This window comes from Takifugu flavidus, chromosome 4 (genome assembly GCF_003711565.1).
Source record: "Takifugu flavidus isolate HTHZ2018 chromosome 4, ASM371156v2, whole genome shotgun sequence".
Lineage (NCBI taxonomy): Eukaryota > Metazoa > Chordata > Actinopteri > Tetraodontiformes > Tetraodontidae > Takifugu > Takifugu flavidus.
In genome coordinates, this window is record NC_079523.1 from 15,656,650 (window position 1) to 15,677,409 (window position 20,760).

The following is a 20,760-nucleotide window of genomic DNA, read 5'->3' on the forward strand; positions in this document are numbered from 1 at the left end:
TCCAATTCCCTCTAGCGTAGTTCAGTGGGCCTCCTGTCAGGGTTCATTGGTCTCATTGTCCTGTGTTGTGCCGGCGGTTCTGTGTGCGTGTCCTCACCCCACGTTCACCGGGAAGAGATCAGCGTTGTAGCTGTGTTTTTCCAATGGGATGCGCCCTGGGATGTTGTCAGACGTCCTTTAGGGGCAGATGGATGCAGCATCTGAGACCATGCTGAAGAGAGATGTATCAAAGATGGAAGGATCCGCCTCAGGCAGGATTTGTCTGGAGACGGTCCAGGTCAGAGACGGACTCGAGAGAACGGGACATCCAACAGTGTGGGCCTCTTCTGTGTCTTTTAACACTTTATTGTTCTTCAAAAACACGTGATGGTGGTGCTCTTTGCATCTTCAGATGTTTCCTCTCCACAGGTAGAGAAATCTCTTTGATGATTCAGCATCAAAGTGAATTCTTATTGGGCAGAAGCCAGCTTACTTTGGTGATTTGTCAGGGCCAACGGCAGTCATTACGAATCCTTAAGCAGCCAGGAGCTGCTTCAAACTATCAGAGTTCTTTACTGGTGCTGGCATGAAAACAGATTATTGCTGCTCTCGTGGACATGAATAAGAACACCTGAGCCTCACAGGTGAAGTGGCTCAAGCTTTTAAGGTCAGTCCTGGTCTGCCAGTCCAGAACTCATCCCAGTTCTCCATCTGAACCATCTCAGTGGTCTTGTTGGAGGTTGCAGAGTCCACCTCACCTCAAGGGGCCTCCTGCTGGATCCAGGTGCCGGCTCATGTGGTGCTGCGCTCGTCTGACAGTGATTTAACATTAATTTATTAGTTACAACTATTGTTGGTTTTGTTGGTTACCAGTGTGAGTTTATAAGTGACAGCCAATGGTGTCATGGCGTCAGAAAACCATTGCAGTTTAAAAACCACGCCGTTCCATTACACAATTAACGTGGCTCCTGGACCCTCCAAGTCTTCTCCTTGGAAACCTTGGACTCTAACTGACGGCTACTGAGCGTTGTGCAGAGACAACCGAGTCCATATACGAATGGTAACTTGCGTGGGTTTGAAGCCCAGCCAGTTTCCTCTGTTGTTCTGAGCCTCTGAGCCATAAAGTCATGATTTGTTGCCGCCCCGTTATTCGCGTCAGCTCTAAGTGATAGTAAATCCTGGTGCTCGTGGTGATGCGGAAGGTGATAACTGTGCCTAATTTATGTGAGTGTTGTGCTATCAGCCATTTATTGGTGTTGTTAGTGATTGTCAGCGTTATATTGCCATGACAGCAGCAATAAAAACAAACAACTCTGAACAGTTTAGGGGGAATATTAGAAAGGAGCGGTGGCACTCTTCAACCAGCCCAGTGGCATTCTCCCTAATAAGATCTTCCAGATGTAGATGATTATCACCAGGCCAGTTTGGGGATTTTTGTAACATCTCTGAAACAATCTGAGCTCTCAGAGGATCATTTCAGGCCTTTTGTCAATCTTCCACTTTTCTCCGATGCCATTGTTCTCTCCCGGATGAGACTCCTGTGACCTTGGTGAGCATGTGCTGTCTTAATGAACATCATCGGTATTCGTCCATAGCTCGGCTTAGCTGCATTGATCTGTGGGGGATTTCTCTTGGTCTTTATTCACTGAGATCTGCATTTCAACGAGGGCTGTCCGAGGTCGGCAGATGGGGAGATGGACTTTGAAGTCAGGCTTTATCTGACTGTAGGCACAGCTGGATCCATAGTCTTCCCACATGTCCGTCACTAAAGCCTCCTCCTCCTGAGCCTCGTCCACCGGGGAGCCTTCTGGAAACGTGAGCTGTGCACTTTCCTCTGCCCTCTTTCACTCCATCGAAGTTACGTCAGATTCCATTAGAAAGAAAAGAATGATATTTCCCCTGTCTCCCTGCACTTTATCTGTCGCAGGTCTACTCTGTGCGTCCGCTCGTGGCTGACGACCATCAGTGAGCCTCACGGGCTGAGAGCATTTAGCATCACCACACTCACATTGATTGTCCTTCCAATCTGAACCCGTCCATAGTAAAGGACACAAAACATGGCACACAACGTTGGGGAGGCGGAACTTCAACAGGAGGTTCTGCCACCGGATAGTGGCGTTCTTAGCGTTGTTAGTTAGTAACTTAGCTGCCGTATTTTCACGACCATAAGGCGCACCGTACTTTAGGGTGCACCTTCAATTAACGGCCTATTTTAGAATTGTTTTCATATATAGGGTGCACCGTGTTATAAGGCGCATAGAATAGCTACAGTAGTGGCTGGGGTTGCATGACGCATTCACTAGATCGAGCTGCGCTAAAGGGAATGTCAATAAAACAGTCAGATAAGTCAGCCAAACTTTATTAATGAAACACAAACCGGCGTTCTCACAACTCCGTTCACTCCTAAAATGAATAAACAGCTGTTTTATTATTTTTCCCGAGTGAAGTAGTGTTTTCGTGTAACACAGTTCTTTTAATAACAGCAAGTTATAATAGGTAGTGCAACATTTTTATCACGTAGTGGATAGTGGAGTTTAAAAAATCTTTGATTTAGTGCAACATTTTTATCACGTAGTGGAAACACGTAAAAGAATTAGTCTGATACCGTTGCGGTAAATCAAACGTTAGTGCAAGCACAATATACGGTAACTCGAACTCGTAACTCTCGAAGTAGTGCAAAGCAATAGCAATATAACAATAACCCAACGTTGTTCTACTGTTAATGTCACAGTATGATCAGCCTTGTTCAGTTGTAAACACACAAAAAAACGTAAACAGTAAAGCTCACTTTATCAGTTCATTCCTCATCCAGGAATCCCTCAAATACTTCTTCGGTGTCCGAATTGAACAGTTGTGCGAATACGGCATCCAACATGGCCGGCTCCGTCTCGTCAAAGTCCTCATCAGGGTCAGTGTCACTGGTGTTGTCTGGCATTTCAGTTACAATCCCTGCCTTCCTGAAAGCTCGGACCATGGTTGAGACTGATATATCAGCCCAGGCATTTACGATCCACTGGCAGATAGTGGCGTATGTTGCTCGGCGTTGTCTCCCCGTCTTGGTGAACATGTGTTCGCCTTCTGTCATCCACCGCTCCCACGCAGTTCGCAGTCTAGCTTTGAATGCCCTTTTGACACCAATATCTAGCTGCTGGAGTTCCTTTGTCAATCCACCCGGAATGACGGCAAGAACTGAATTAGTGCGCTTCACTTGGTTTTTACACCATCGGTGATATGGGCGCGCATGGAGTGGCAGATCAATAGGGACGGTGCTGCGTGAAAAAAGCCACCCGGTCTCAGGATGTAAATTTCTCTCAGCCACTCACTCATCTTTTCTTCATCCATCCATCCCTTCGAGTTAGCTTTGATGGTTACGCCGGCTGGAAAGTTTTCTTTTGGCACAGTCTTCCTTTTGAAAATAACCATGGGTGGAAGTTTCTGGCCATTAGCCTGGCAGGCGAGAACTACGGTGAAGGATGCCTTCTTATTCCCTGTGGTGCGAACATTCACCACGTGCTCCCATTTTGTTCACAGTGCGGTTCACAGGACTATCAAAGGTGAGTGGAACCTCGTCCATGTTGATGATGTGTTCTGGCTGGATCTTTTTTCCAGTGATGTTGTTTCTGCAGTATGCATGGAAAGTGGCCAACTTTTCTTGGTAGTCTTCAGGCAGTTCCTAGTTCGTGTGCTGATGGAGAGGGGACGTCTTTTGATAAACCAAAAGCACCAAGAAGGACCGCCTCTAAATTCATTTATGTTCAGTTTGTCTGCTAGCGCTGTTGCCTTCATTCGAATAGTGACTGTAGAGACACTTCTACTTGCTGCTCTCTGTTCAACAACCCACTGTTTGAGTTTGTTTGCCAACTGTGGCCATCTTGCTTTGTTTCTTCGGAAGCTCCGTTGACTCTTCTTTACCTAGCGCAGGTGGTCTTGTTGCTTCCTCCACTTCCACACCATTGACTCGTTAATGTTAAATTCTCTTGTCACTGCTCTATTCCCATGTTCAACTGCTTGACTGATAGCCTTCAGTTTGAACTCTGCGTCGTAAGCGTGTCTCTTGCAAGGAGACATTTTGGGGTCTTTAGACACAGAAATGGTTTGGGACTGGACTGGAATTCTTCTTTGTAGTTCTTACTGCTGTTACTTCGGCCACGCCTACTGACTACGGTAGCCGCGATTAACCAATCTTACCGTAATCCATACAAAAGGCGCACTGTCGATTTTTTTTTTGAAAATTCTAGGCTTTTAGGTGCACCTTATAGTCGTGAAAATAAGGTAATAATGGAGAAAAATACCAGATGTACATGTGTTTGGATTCAAAGGTAGTCCAGTCTGAGTTTCCTGTTGAAGTGAAGGGATGCATCTGGATTCTGTTTTCCAATGTAGAACGTTTGTCAGGTTTGAAATCTTGGCTTATTGTGGACCTGTCAACACCATCCTGAGGACAGGCCTTCTTACCACCTCCTTTAATGGAATTGGTAAGAAGGCGGTGGTAAGACAAAAGAGAGTGACAGCAAACCTTGTGCACGTGCACACATTGGTGTGATGTCAGAAGGAGCAGAAAGAGTGGAGAAATGATCACAGATCGGAGGTCACAGAACAAATCCTCTTCAACGTAGGAGGATACATTATGATCTAAGATGACAAACTCTGACTTGCTGTTCCTGCTGCTGTTGGTTGTTGCTCTACTTCAGCATTGGGTGTTAGCTCAGGTCATTTATGATCTCAGTTCAAAGGTCACTTCAGCATTAGTTCAGTTTGAAGGTTGGAAATGAAAAAGTGATTCTGAAGATGTCCAAGGAACATCTTTACAGCTTCCTGTTGGAGTCCAGAGGAGCCTCCAGGCGTGAGCTGCTATTAGCCTAACAAACCAGTTCCCAGCTGAACTGTCGACAGTGCTCTGGAGGGGTGGGGTGTAGACAGCCAGTTAGGAGGATGCCTGATGGATTCTGGCCCTTTTCACATGAGCTAAACTAGCTTCATATATAAAACAGGTGGGGGAAATTTAGTCAATCTGGTTGTTTTTCATGTGATTGTCAGAGAGCCAAGGGAGCAGACGGTCATCCACATCAGCGTCACTGGTCCACCTTTACTGGGGCATGTGTCCCAGTATAAATGTACTGTCTCCCAGTATAAGTGAGCCGTCTCCCAATATAAATACTATGATTAATTTTCAATAATAAATGTTTATTATACAATTACTATTATACAAGATGGCACAAAATATATTTCTACTCAAATGCACAGCAACAGTGTTAACTCCAAATAGTTTCACGCGCACACTCTGTATATTCTCCTGGGTCAGGTGTGGGACACTGAACGCACACCCAAATTTGAGGTCTGCTAATGTGGCACAACAGTCAAGTTTGTTATATGTTGAAACCAGATGATGTCGTACTCACATAACTTCTGTTGATGGATATCAGGACCCCAAAGCAGAGATGAGAAAGGGGGAGGAAGGTCTAGCTCATGGTGAAAGAGGAGGAGAGATGGGCACGAGTAAAGGATGGACACTTGCAAGACATGTCCAAGTGGACGTTGTTTGTTATGGATCACACTGTGCTCCAAATTAGCAGGAAAATGGGGATTTTTCTGAGCTTATTCTTCAAGTCATTGACTGTTACAGTAAAATTTCAATGTTATTCAACAAACCTTCAATTAAAAATAGTTTTAAAAAAACAATATGAATTAAATACACCGTTGCAAATTATTTAACAGAAGACTTTCAAAACATTTTGTAGGTTGTAAAGAAGTAAAATGGGTTTTTGGGTTTTGTAAGAGAGCCGGTGCTAAAATGCTGCAACATCAAGCAAACAACTATTTGAAGCTGACTGTCATTTTCACTGATTATTCAGGAATATCAGAGAAAAATATCATTTGCACAATCATTTGGAGCTGAATCCCTCTAAAATGCTGCCTCACATCTTGGTGCCTTTGATCTGTGACTCTGCCCACACTGGATCGCTCCTCTTTGACCGGCTAATCTTGATTTATGTATCTAATGTTTGTGTTAATGATTGACGCTGCCCAATGATTCACAGAGGCAATGAGTCCCAGGATGTGCATGTGAGTACACGAGTGGGTCTGTCAGGAGCACGCCACGATGGACGCATCCCAAAACGGATGGATGTCGCTGTTGTAGATGCAGGTTATAGGCCTGTTTTGAGTTGAAGTGCTGAGGAAGAAGGAAGGAATGCTTCCCTGCTTGTTCCCAAAAAGGGCAGAATTCCAGTTTTTAGCCCCCAGCTTCTCTAAGGATGAGCAGGCAGAGAGATCGCGCTGCAGCAGATGTGGGATCGTGCTGGTGTAGCTTGTACAGCTCCTGATGGCTCCAGGTGTGTCCTGCCCCCTGTGGATGCTGTTTCAGTGGATTGCCATGTTTAATGTCTGCAGGTGTTTGATCCCAGAACAAGCCTAAATCTCCCACCTTCCAGAATTTGGTTCAGTTTGGAGGGGAGGGACAGAAAACCTGCCCAGCTCTCTCTGTTATCCTGGATGGACAAAGGCCTCCTTCCAGTAACCCTAACCTGCTGGTGAATCCAGGTCACCGATTCCATCATGGCGACCGTCTCCAGGTACAGCTGTAACTGTCACAGTAGATGGAAACAGTGTCTTAATGTAGTTCTTAGATCAACTGGTCCTGGTTCTGTCCTCCTGGCACTGGTATATACAGACCCCCCCAAGAAACGTATTGAGTCTGCATTGTTGATGGTTCTTATTGACAGTCAGGGGTCAGCAACCCAAAATGTTGAAAGAGACAAAAAACAAATCTGTCTGGAGCCACAAAAAATTAAAAGCCTTATATAAGCCTTATAATGAAGGCAACACATACTGTAAGTGTCTATATTAGCTATATTAGCCTAGTATCAAAATGATAAGTAGGCTACAAATACATAATGAGCATTCATGATTAAATGTTTATTTTCCCTGCAGCGCATCCTGGAGATAATGACAACCCATGTTACCACTCTGCTATACGATAATGCTTTAAGTTTGACTTCCATTATAATATTAATGTATTATGTTTCATTGCATTGAGTAAATTATAGAAATAATAAACAATGAGGAAAATAGGTGCTCTAATATTTTAATGAATGAATCCTTCATGTAGTCACCACCCGTGAACTGTTTTCCATGCTTAATTATCTCCCAGGTTGCAACAAAACTAGCAGCAGTAGTGGTGTTTGGAGATGCAATCCACCTCTTTGTGCTCCTCTAATTTCTCCAGAAGTAATGCAGTCTCACACTCCCAGCTGGATACTCGGCTGGAAATGTAGCATTCCTTACCTGGAAATGTCTTTTCACATTACTTTTTGTTATTTGACAACTTCTCATTACAAAGCAAACATGCAGGTAATTCTCCCGCATTGGCAATGAAAGCAAATGATTAGGTTCAAGAACAGTTGAGTCCTCTGTTTTCCTCAGCCATCTTTGTCTTTTTTCCTTTGGTATACATGGCCCATGACACACCCGCCGGTTTGTTTGCAACAGCCACCTCTCTGGCACCTCGTTGAGCTGAAAGAAATGTGTGTCGCAGGCTATGACGTACATCTATGTTGGCAGTGATGTTGAAATTAAATATTTATCGTACCCATTTTTACAGCATTGGAAAACTTTTAGAATGTTTGTCGTGTTTTTCCTCCTACAGAAATTATATTATAACCAAAAATATATTCACACCATTTTTTTTTCCATTTTCATATTTTTGAAAATTGATTTTAAAGACTTGACGACAAACAATCAGTCTAGACCAGGGGTGCTTACACTTTTTCAGCATGTGAGTTACTTAGAAAATGACCAAGTTAAAATGATCAACCCATTATATTTATTTAGAAAACTATTGAGGATTCTTACAATTTATGTTGATCTACTTTGCATAACCACATATGTTGCACAACACAACATAATTAACTATGTACATTTTTTGCCATTGTGAAAAACAACTGGGACTTTAGTTCCTTCCCCTTTCTCTTTCTCATCTCGCTTTTTGCAGGAATTTGGTGTCGTATTTTTCATGAACTGTCCGAAAATTCTGCTCCACATTTCTCTTTGGTATTGCGATGGTAGACTGGCAGATGAGGTATAAGCACTTTGAAAATGTCATAGTGAAAAAAAATCCTCCTCCCATTCCGTGTGAAAGTGATATGCTTTATTGTTCTTACCTGGTCCAGCTCCCCCACTCAAGTGAAAAAATTAGCGGTAACAAACTGACTAGCTTGTTAGCTTTGCTGCACTTAGAGCCATTGCTTTCGCATGCACAGTGACCTAAGTGTCAAAAAAATTCAAATGTTATCTGACTGGCTGCCCTGTATGTCAATCAAGTGACGTGATGGATGATTGGCTGATGTCTATTTTTTTTTTATTGTCATGCAATCTACCAATAGTAACTTGGCGACCCGAACCCTAGCAGAAGAACCCTAACAATGTATTGAGCACCCCTGGTCTAAATGATGGACTGGGCTGTAGTTTGACAACAGTACAATTAGCTCATACTGGGAACACAGTAGCTGGACCTCTGACCTTTAGATGATCAGAAAGACTGAATGGTTCTAACCTGCTCTGGATTGGCTTCGGCCTCATCTCTTCCGTTCACTATCCCTCAGCTCCACCAGTGGATGAACGAGTGAACGAAGACAAACAACCGTAAGGAGTGGATTTCGGTGGCATCGGGATTCGACTCGTTTATTAGCCCCTCGTTATCTGTCGGCGCTTCTGCTTGTAATATTCATTCTGTTCTGATTTGATAGTTGTGTGACTGATACACCATCACTATTGTACCCCCATCAGAAAATTGAATCTAAATAAGGTTTTTCCTTTTCCGCACAAGAGTTCCATATGTGTGGAGTTGGATGCAGGCGGCACAGCCAAGGTGCTGCGGCAGATGTACTTCTTTAATTAAGGCAGTGTTCATCTGCCACACTGCTGCACTCTTTTTTTCCTGCCAAAGAAATGAAGGAAGTGCTGATAGGAGGCAATTCCTCCTGCTCGGCTAAATCGAATTTGCACAGAATTCCACCCCATTTCAATGGCTGTACTCCTATTAGCTTGCCGGGCTCTTGGCTACCTGACATGGAGGTCGGCAGGTGAAATGATATGGACTTTATTTACCCTTTGTGAATTGATTTTACACTGACCCCCTTAATAAATTGCCATCTGCCATTGTAAGCGTGACCGCGGCGGCTGTTTACCGAGCTGTTATTGGATCACTTAATGTCTTATCAATAGAAGTAAAAAGGATGCCTTCCACCTGATTGACTTCACCCGCTAAACCTGCTGTGGCCGCACTCCTTCAGCACTGTGCGATCAGCGGACCAATATTTTCAGCTGTCCTCAATATTGATGAAATGGTTGTAAATCTTTATAAATTGGCACTGATTTCTAACAGCAGCTGCTCAGGGGGTCTAGAGCAAAACTGTTGCTGGATGGAGGGCAGGGGCCACCTCCACAGTCTGTTCCTGTCTCACTGCTCCAGGCCACTCAGTGATGGAGGTCCACAAGCACAGACTCAGATCTGGAGCCACAGCTGCTGTTCCTCAGCTGTCATAGGAAGAACATCCTCCACTGAGAGGGATGCGTCCAAGCTGGTGAACAGAGATACCAAGTGGAACATGGACAGAGGCACCTTTGGTGTCATTGAAAATGTCTCATGTTCACAGAGAAGATTTGTCATCATGCCAGGCCAGACACTTAATGGTGCTCACACATTCATCCATCATCCATTCATCCAGCCAGCCATCCATCCGTCTGACCGTCCATCTGTCCATCTATCCATCCATAAGTCAGTCGATCGTCCATCCATCCATCCATCCATCCATCCATCCATCCATCCATCCATCCATCCATCCATCCATCCATCCATCCATCCATCCATCCATCCATCCCAATCTTTATTTATATAGCGTCTTTTACAGTCAAAATTGTTTCAAGGCACTCTCCAGAATCCCAGGGCCTGACCCCAGACAAGCAACAGTGGCAAGGAAAAACTCCCCTTTAACAGTAAGAAACCTTGAGCAGGACCAGGCTCATGTAGGGGGACCCTCCTGCTGACGGCCGGCTGGGTAGAGAGAGAGGAGAAGGGGGAGGACAGGTAGAGGATAGAATAGAGAGGAGAGGAGAGGAGAGGATGGGCATAGAGCATAGAAATACATACAAAAATACATTATATTGAGTAAGCTGCCGGTTGAGTAGGTCAGCGGGGTCGGAGGTCATTATCCAATTTTGAAGGCGGCGATACCTGTAAATGAATACAGAAGGGGGGGGGGGGTAGCAGAAAAACTACACAAGAATCAGCATAACTAGTCTACTTGATGAGGAGGAGGAGAGGAGAGGAGAGGAAACCATGACCCAGTGTGGTGACAGAGGCCTGTCAGGTGATCATGTTTCTGGACCCTGGCAGCCTTGGCCTATGGCAGCGTGACTAAGATGTTAACCTAATGATTAGACAACCCCCTAAGCATGATAATTTGTCTGTCTATGATAGTAACTGGAACAACAGAGTTAATAACAATAAGCTTTTTCAAAGAGGTAGGTTTTTAGCCTAATTTTAAAAGTAGAGATGGAGTCAGCCTCCTGTACCTGGACAGGGAGCTGTTTCCATAGCAGGGAGGCCTGGTAGCTAAATGCTCGGCCCCCCATTCTACTCCTAGAAACTCTGGGAACCACAAGTAGACCAGCATTCTGAGAGCGGAGCGGTCTATTGGGGTGTTAAGGTGTCACTAGCTCCTTTCAGGTAGGATGGAGCTAGGCCTCTGAGGACCTTGTAGGTCAGAAGAAGGGTTTTAAAAATTATTCTGAATTTAATGGGCAGCCAATGAAGAGACACCAGTACAGGAGTTATGTGATCTCTTTTGTCAATACCTGTCAGAACTCTGGCTGCAGCATTTTGGATCACCTGGAGGCTTCTTAAAGAGTTGTTTGGACACCATGATAATAAAGAATTACAATTGTCCAGCCTGGAAGTAACAAATGCATGGATTAACTTTTCAGCATCATGCCGTGTCGGTAGCTTTCTGATCCTTGTGATGTTCCTCAGGTGAAAAAAGGCACTTCTAGAGACTATTTTAATGTGGGAGTTGAAGGAGAGATTTTGATCAAAAGTTACTCCAAGATTCCTCACAGAGAGACTAGATGTTAATGAGATACCATCTATAGTGATCATGTGATCCAGTCTATCCCTGAGAGGTTTAGGACCAAACACCATGACCTCAGTTTTTCCTGAGTTAAGGAGAAGGAAATTTGAAGACATCAAGGACTTTATGTCTTTAAGACATGTCTTAAGCCTCACTAACTTCTCTGGTTCCTCTGGTCTCCGTTTTGTTTTCTCCCGCTTATCCGGATCCGGGTCGCGGGGGCAGCAGCTTCAGGAGGGATGCCCAGACAGCCCTCTCCCCGGCCACTTCCATCAGCTCCTCCGGGGGACCCCCAGTCACTCCCAAGCCAGGCGAGAGATGTAATCTCTCCACCTAGTCCTGGGCCAGCCATGAGGCCGCCTCCCGGTGGGACTTGTCCGGAACACCTCTAAAGGGAGGCGTCCGGAAGGCATCCAAGACAGATGCCCGAGTCACCCCAACTGACTCCTCTCGATGTGGAGAAGCAGCGGTTCTACTCCGAGCTCCTCCTGGATGTCCGAGCTTCTGCGGAGGAAACTCATTTCAGCCACTTGTATCTGCGATCTCGTTATTTCGGTCATCACCCAACGTTGATGGCCATAGGTGAGGACTGGGATGTAGACCGGTAGATTGAGAGCTTTGCCTTCTGGCTCAGCTCCTTCTTCACCACAACGGATCGGTTGAGCGCCCGCATCACTGCTGATGCCGCTCCGATCCGCCTGTCGATCTCACGTTCCATCCTACCGTCACTCGTGAACAAGATCCTGAGATTCTTAAACTCCTCCACCTGGGGCAGGACCTCCTCTCCAACCCGGAGAAGGCACTCTACCTTTTTCCGAGCGAGGACCTTGGACTCTGACTTGGAGGTGCTGATCCGCATCCCTGCCGCTTCACACTCGCTCTCGAACCGTCCTAGCATTTGTTGGAGGTCCCTGTTTGATGGCACCAGAAGAACCACGTCATCCGCAAAAAGCAGCGACAAGAGCTTCCGCCCACCGAACTCGACACCCTCCACTCCCCGGCTGCGCCTTGAAATTCTGTCCGCAAACACGTGTGACATATGTACAGTACATGTAATGGTTTATCATCCCCACTGACCCCATCAATTGCAGTTCTCTCTCCTCGTTGGGGTCAGAGGTCAGTGCCTTGCTGTAATCTGTGTAAGGTTACATTAACAGGACCATCTCTCCCACCAACTGTGGAATTCTAGATTTTAACTGCGGAATTCTTAGCCGGTGTTTGGAATGTTGAGAGAGGAGGGACAGTTGGTGAGAGAGGATGTAGATGAGCTGCCTGGGAGCAAATCCAAACTGTGGAGGGGAAGGGCCTTTTCCCCAATCCCTCTCTTCCTCCCATCAGGCCAAGCATCCTAGCAGGAATGAGCCTCATAATTGTTTGTGCATTATTTAACCCCATTAAGGCAAGTCATGAACACCTTCAGTGAAGATGGGCTCCTCCACCTCCTCCTTTCTCTTTCCACAGAAATCAACATCAGATGGAAATTAATTGTTGTTGAAGATTCTCCAAATGCAGGACTTACCAAAGGTCTGGTGAACCACCATCTCATTCAAACCACTGTCTTCATGAGAGTGAGGTCCCAGCAACCTCTGAAAATAGCTGTGGGTGCAGCATCAGGTCTGCACAGCAGAACCTCTGTGGCTGTGGGAATTGAAGGGACTGGAGCACCCCCTACTGTTGTAAAGTGACTGAATATTAACATTTAAAATAACTGAGACCTGATCATGCCCATGTTCAAATCCGGACCATGTCCATGTGCAGAAAATCTGCCCCCTGTTGGCGATACCTACATTACATTTGAGGGTTGTCTTCTTCTTATCTTTATTATCTGGAGGTTAAAAAAAAAGTGTCCAGGGAGCAGCCATAATGCAGAAATTCTTATTATATAGCAGCCTTTTAGGGAATAATTCTACACTTCTGAAACCTCCAACACATCAACTACATTACAAAAACTTCCACAGTTGTGAAAATTCCCATTTGGGTTTTTTAATACATACTTTTTTGCATGCAGCCTGTATTTTACTCCTGTTGTTCCAATCCATTTCCATTACTCTGTATTCCCTATTGTGCTGTAGAAGAGCTCAGGTGGCTCCTGAGGTGTGGGGCCCTGCACTAGAGCAGCTATAGATTTAGTGTGACTTACATTATAATTACTCACCTGGGCTTCTGCATCCAAATTCCCTTTTAACTGCTAGGAAGCAGAAAGCTCAGCCCTGGTGAACCCCCTGTGGGGCCAGAAATGTTTTTTCTCAGTGGGACATGAAGCGTGTCGTGATGGAGGAGTTTGTCAGATGTGACACCATCTTTCTGGCGTGGACATACTTGAACAGAGGAATTCATCTCAGCACCACAGTGGAGTGTTACCACTGGAGAAACACCCCAGATCTTCTCTCTTCCTCCTGACTCAAGTTCCAGTTTTGCTCGTCGGCTTCCTGCAAACATTTTGGTTACATATTCAAAATGAAGCCACTTTGAGCTGCTTGGGTTCATTTATTTTTTGAGATTTTCAGGCATAGTTTAATGACAAACTTTCCCTTTTCCTCCAAGCGTTTTACCTTCTTTTTCATGCAATCTAAAAATGTAGCTTATTCCTCAGGAAATGAAAGGCTGCATGCTATTTACATCACAGGATATTTACGACACAAAGTCTCTCATCCATCCTATGAGCCGGGTCGGGCTGTGATGCTGCTCTTCTCAGTACGGTTGTTCAGTAAAATCTGCTACCCAATATACTGCATGTCAAACATCGGAGAGTTTTTTGTTTTTTTTTAGCTAATTCTTGTTTATTTCATAAGAAGATACTGTACACGCTCAGACTCGTCACCAGGTGTGGTCCACAAGTATTATTAGCATAATCTTAGTAGTAGTATTAGCATATAGTCCTAGATAATCCTACTAAAGGTTTATTATATCTGCACAGTAATGACACGCTATTCATCACATTAAAACTAATCAGCAGCTGATACGACCAGTTCTAGTAAACATCAGTCCTCATAATTCAAAGCAATAAATTACATAGAAACAATTTCATCAATATCCACCAAACACTTGAGTGTCAAATATATTAGACGTGACACTAGAAGCATCTTTCAAACCACATGTTGAATCGGAGGGCAACCTTTAATATCTCCTTTTAGTCTATGTAGAATGAGTGAAAAGGTAATAATTTTTACGACAAAAAGGCCCTCTGGGGGCCCTCCTGGGCCCTTTGCACTGTTTGAATACTTACTACTTTCATTTAGATTGCTCGTAAATATTTTTTTCGATGTTTTAGTAATAAAGAATTCATCAGAATTTAACAACACAGAGATCTCTACCATGGGAAGTGCACATTTTTTTGGGGGGGGGGGGGGTCAGACCCCCTATGGCCTCCAAAGGGTCCCTGATGGCCCCTATAGCTCCCTTATACATCCCCTATGGCCCATAGCGACAGGTAGGTGCAAACTAAATGCAAAAGCTTCTCCTTACGTCTTCTTGCCACTTTTGTGTCACCAGCTTCCTTCACTGAGGTTTATTTCTGATTGAGACCGTTTAAAACTTTGGTGTAAGTGGGACCTGGAGGGTGGCTCCTGCAGAAGAAGCCTGTGAGCTAACGTGAGGTGCTGTCATTAATAGCCTGCTGTCTTCACAGATCTACCAGTCAACATGGCCCTACGTTTCGGACAACATCTCATCAAGGCCTCAGCGGTGATCCTACAGACGGAGCTGTCCTTCGCGTTGGTCAACAGGAAGCCTGTGGTCCCCGGGCGTATCTTAAGCTAAGGTTCTTTGTTCTTTATGTGCATTTTTTGCTCCTTCAAGACCTGGTGCAGTTTGTGTTTTAGCCTGTGTAGACCTGAGGCTTGGACTCATGGTGTGCTGCAGTTTTAGCATTAGCTTTAATTCACACAACATAATCAACAGAACCACAGAAGAACTCTGCTCTTCTGCCATTGTCTGGTATTCTGTAAACATTCGTGTCACATCCATCCGTCCGTCCATCCATCCATCCATCCATCCATCCATCCATCCATCCATCCATCCATCCATCCATCCATAAGTCTGTCCTTCCATCAACCCATCCATCAACCCATCATCCATGCATCCATCCGTGCATCCATCCGTGCATCCATCCGTGCATCCATCCGTGCATCCATCCGTGCATCCATCCATCCATCCATCCATCCATCCATCCATCCATCCATCCATCCATCCATCCATTTGTACAATATTAGCAACAAAGGCTGTCTGCTGTTGCCTTGGAAACAGAGATTGATATTTTTCTTTAGCTTTTCTTCTGTTGTGACAGCCTGAAATTAGTCAGGAAATGGGGAAGATGTCCGCTTAATGATGTTCCCCAGATGGAGGAAAAGGTGGTTTTAGGTCACTGTTCCTCTCCCAACACTTTCTTTCCTCTGCTCATATCTACTTCCATCTAGAGTTAAGAAATCATTTGCATGATTTTTATCATGGATTTGTTTGAATAATGAGGTTATTTTCTTTGTGAAATGATAATCAGCTCTCAGCTTTGTGTTCAGAGTGCTGCTTGCTCCATGCCGGCTCCTCCAGGCTGAGATTAACTTGGAACTGGGAGACATCTGACACCACGTGTGACTGTCTTTGACTTCCTTTTGGTACAGAGCTGACACATTCTGAGAATATGTTAGTGCTAAATGTTCGCATCAGAAGCAGGCGGTGGGCTCCTGCAACCCAACCAGCAATAGTTGCAGTTTGAGGCCACAGTGTTACCATATGTAGAACCATAGAACCAGCGTCGGTCATTTAGTCATCGGGGTGCTTCTGGCTCTGCCGTTTTATGTTTTTTTGTTGGTGTGATGATGATGATGACACAATCACATGAGTGTGAGGTCCTCTACCCCGTCTCCCAGGGTCGCTCTGCCACTGGTCACTGGCTCTCGCTTGCCAGCAACCTCAGACAAATCCAAATCATGATGCTGCTCCACTGGGTTTTCCCTTCTTCCTCTTCTGCTTGTCTCATATACATTTTTACTAGAATCCTTCTAAATTGGGATTTTTGATGCATATTTGCTTTGAAGCTGTAATTCCCAGATCAGTCATCTGCCGGATTGCTTTGTGTGTCGCTAACACAGCGTTTGCTTTGATCTATGACTCTTTAAGATTATTCATTTTTCAGACCTGATGCATTATAGACACCACTTTGTTCTGTCTCTTTGCTTTCTAATCAATAACTCACAGATCTTACCAGCGCTCCGTCTTCATCTGTACTAAACTATTCATCTGTACCTCCAAGATTCTGCCTTTTGGAACTTGGCTGGTTTTTAAAAAAAAGCAGATTTTTCTCTTCTTTCCCTTGGTGGACGGGTACACTTGTTTTGATGCCCCTCAGGTAATATCTCCACTGCTCAGCAGAAATGGCGGTGGATGTTTCCTTTGCGTCCAGCCATGTGACATTGATGGATACGTGTGATATTCCAAATGTTACCATGGCAACAGAAGCAGCAGACTTGCTAACAGCAGGAACCCTCAGTGCGGACATACGTGTAACACGTGTAAACATGTAATCTGACCGTTCAGACTCTGTTGGTCACGGGGTGACGATGAAAGTACCATATGTATGAAATGTCAGTGCCGACTTCTGGGAAAACAGGACTTTTCAAAGAATATTTGTGACTCAAATCATTTTGTTTCACTATTACTAATAACAGTTGTCAGGTTAATTGGCTTGCCATCAGACCATCATTTTCTACTGGAAATCACTTGATTGTGGTTTGACATGTAGGGCCTCCAAATAAAATTCTGCGTAGGACCCCAATTTGACCAGTGGTCCCTTGCTTTACTCCCGCACCTGCTGCACCATTCATTATGAGCTGAGTTGGAGGGACTACAAGTTTATTAGCGCTCACCTTGGCCCTTTAAATCCTTCTAAACAAACCCGCTGTAACCTCACACTGGCAGCAACGGATTAATACCTGCAAAATTGTAAGTGTCATTACTCTTACTTCTATATTGACCTGATTAAGCGACCGGCAGCACACCCCTGTCAGCTTGATTAGCTTTGATGTGCTGAGATGAAAGGACAGCGCCAAGTCCTAAGTTTTTGAGTGAACTGGCCTGTATGTGTTTTGTGATGTGCCGGCCTCTGTCACTGTCATTACCTCTTTGTGCGCTATGTTCCAACCCCCCACCCAACACACACACACACAAACACACTCACACCATCACCCTCCTCTCCAGCTTTCAGATGGATGACGGCTCAGGTTTGCAAATGACTCAGGGAGCCCACATTGTGGGGCTGGGCCCTGGAAACGACATTAATTAATTTACAAGCTCTAACTGCATCTCTGGCACTTGCAAATTCAAACCCTACTCAACCACCCCCCATCCCCCAACCACCTTTGCTGGCTTTGATTAATATCAGAGGCTGCACACCACACGAGACACTGCTGATTATTTTACTCCTTTAAGCTTGGCTGGAGCTGCAGGCAGCTGCGGATGAATTAGACTAATGTTTTGACATGCTGCAGAACAGAAAGATGGAAGCGGGGAGGCAATGGCCCCCTCACTGATCGGCTGAAAGACTGCGGTAAGACTCCCATGGGCCATCGGCGGCCACACATCTTGTAAGGAAGCTCAGAGGATATGTCAAGTTAATGTAGCAGCATAGCATGTACAGATAATATATCTCAGCTAGTACAGCGGCTGAAGTGACCCGTGTGAATTCCAGTCATATTCATCAGGATGCTAAATTGACCCTGTTTTCTTTTGGTTTACTTTGGTTTGAATTGATTATGGTTTGGTCACAGTTTGCACCCACAGATAAGCAGGAAATCCATAACAGAAGATGGCATATTTAAACCTTGGCAGCACCGAATGGAACGGATACAAAAGTGAGACGCGGACTGTTCTTTACATCGCATCAGGTGATAAATAGCTGATCTTACATCAGAGTTTGTTTCTTGAGCAGTCTTAGAGTGAAACTGATGATCAACCTTCCTCAAGATTGCTGAAGAGTTTGTTGTGGCGTCCGTGGTGCTCTGGCAGCGGTAGGACAAATGGAGCTGATCCTCGTTGCACCGCAACTTCGATTGTTGTTAGTGTTATTGACAGGCTAATTAAATGTGTTGCTACATGGTAAGCAGCGAGGAGGCTCTGATACTGTATATTCAGCAGGTACAGCCAGCAGACGGCGCCATCTATGTGTGCGTTTACTCATAAAGCAGGAATTCAGATCTTTTTCTTGTATTAATAATTCAATGTGGAAAGTTCCTTCACGGCTCCTTCAAGTTGCTCACGGAAGTGGATCCTTTCACGGTTGGGTTCTTCTGGCCAGAGGCTGACTTCCCTTTCTCTCGCTTTACTCCTCCTGCGCCCACTGCACCATCCATTATGTGCTTGGCCAGCGCTGCCTGTTTACACCACTGCATTATTTATTCAGTCTTTTTTTAAGGTTTTCAGAATAATTGAGGAAGTGTGTTGAGCAGCTACCTCGCAGCAAACTAAATAAAAAAAAAAAAACAATCTAGAAGAGAACGGAGCAGCTCCTTTGTCATGGAAAGCAGCCATTCCCCTGCTGGATGTCTTTATTCCCAGAGGCGGTGTTTGGACCAGTCCACCAATCACCTCCCTCCTCTCCCGTCCTCCCCTTTGTGCACAGACAGTCAACATTTTCTGGCTCGCTCACATGGAAAATGTGACATTTATGAGAGGGATCATCCATCCTTCGGCGTTGCTTGTGGTCGTGGATTATTTGATTTCTTGCGATAGAAACTGCGGGTAATATGGTGTGTTGTCCCTCTTAAAGAGACAGTAATAGCTGTTGGAGCAGTTAATCAACAGCCCGTGTGAGGTTATGGAATGGTTGAGGAAGCCGCCAGGGCCTCACTCATCCTGGCAAACCAAGATTATGCTAACATATCTGATCAGCTATCTGCCCTGAGGACACTTTGTTCTACAACAGATATGAAAGATGCTGAAACAGATTACTGAACCAAAATATGGGTCTTTGTTTGAGTTGGGTAGTCTTGTGACAACAGATGAGTCTCAGTCAGAGCCGGGAGGGAGGAGGGAAATATCCCGCGCTCATTAGTTCGTCTGACGGTGAATGCTCTGTGGGGTTAAGCTGTTAGCTTGCGGAAACGGTGTCCCTTTGTCACGTGACATTTGGATTACATTGGGCTATTCAGTCCATTTCTCTACTGCTGTGCGTTTTAATTAAAAGTGACATGCTGCCCTGTTGTGTCCAGGTACTTGAGCTGTGGCTTCAATGTGCTGCTGTTATTATCCAGTCGGCATTTACCGTCACTCAAAACACCTTTCCTAATAAAGTCTAAGCCTTATTCAATGACTGGAGACAAAATAGCCCTTTAAGATAGAGATTTATGGTTTGTAGAGGCTGCAATCAGATGTGGAATTCAAAACATTGCTGCAAATATTGGAAAATCCATAGAATGCCACCGGATGTAGCTTTTTATTAAACAGACAATTACAGTGATTTGATTACAAATGAAGAGAGAATGATGGAAATGACAAATTCCCGAGACCCGTGCTGCACATTCCATTAAAGCTGCAGCCATCCTGAATAAATGCGCTTCCTGATGGGTCCCAACACCACCAGCCATTGTAATGGAGTCCCAAATTACATGTTCGTTATTCTAGTCATCGTAATGAACTGGCTGACTGGGAGTGCTCAACGAAGAATCACAAACCTGAGGTGGCCCCGCAAACACGGCCGGGTGGATAATTGGGCTTTTTAATGAGCTGGACCGGGCAGTAAACCAGCCCAAAGAAGCATCTATTATTGGAATGTAAAGCCTCAGCCGATCCACCAGAGCTACGAGTTGCTGCTGTCAGGAAAGGGGCAGAGTCAGTGGCAGAGCTGTCAGCGGCTCACAGACAGATGAGAATGGACAGAAAAATGCGAGCTGTGAGGCAGGATGTTTGAATTTGAGCCAAGCCTCCACCAGGCCATGCAGGCAGAGTGCCAGGCCACGCCCCCTGGCTCTTTATCATCAACGAGACAGTGAGCGAGCTGTCTACGTAGCATCTTTGTCAACTGTCACCGGAGGGAAGGTCCAGTCGAGCAGAAAGTCCCCGGGTCAGATATTTCTCCCGATAGTGTCAGTGCGCAGAGACCGACCCATCCGTCTGCACGGATGCAGCCCATCTGAGCAGTAGGGGCCCCGCCGGCAGGTTCCGCCTTCCTAGGAGATCGACATTGGCCTCCTTGGTCGAGCCGGCGTAGAGTTCTTCCTGAGAGTCAGAGGTCATAGGGTGGCATCAGTGATAAACACTGCTGCTGGTGGAGGTCTCACGCCTCATTTTCACATTCTCTACTTATCTACGCTGGTATCCTAATATGTCCAGTCAGTATCATGAGTCCCAAGCAGCTTGCACACAGGGTGCACACACAATATAGTCGGGATGGCTCCCCTACTCCCCAGGATGGCAAACGCCCGATTATCTAATGTCTCATAACAATAAGAAAAGCCGACCGAGCACACCAGCACACCACTCCCAGTACGGTCAAAACTGTTGTCGTCGCGTCAAAACTTCATGTGTGGGATCTCTGGCTGATACATTTTGAAAATCACGATGTCCCTACAACGCTCAAGGACCTGCTTTGTTTATTATTGTCTTACGTCCCATCTGAATACGACGTATGGATAAGCTACACCTTTTTGTTTGTTTCCACTCACAG

At 45.2% G+C, this 20,760-nt stretch overlaps 1 protein-coding gene across 5 annotated transcripts in view; it reads left to right on the forward strand.

Annotated features, from left to right (window-relative positions):
• Nucleotides 1-20,760, forward strand: part of fhit (fragile histidine triad diadenosine triphosphatase) — a 122,969-nt gene that overhangs the window by 27,578 nt on the left and 74,631 nt on the right. For all 5 annotated transcript variants that reach the window (XM_057029390.1, XM_057029389.1, XM_057029393.1 and 2 more), the window contains exon 2: nucleotides 14,734-14,850. In XM_057029390.1, the coding sequence (XP_056885370.1) occupies nucleotides 14,748-14,850 (103 nt within the window). In that variant the 5' untranslated portion in view covers nucleotides 14,734-14,747. The remainder of the gene's footprint in view (nucleotides 1-14,733; nucleotides 14,851-20,760) is intronic.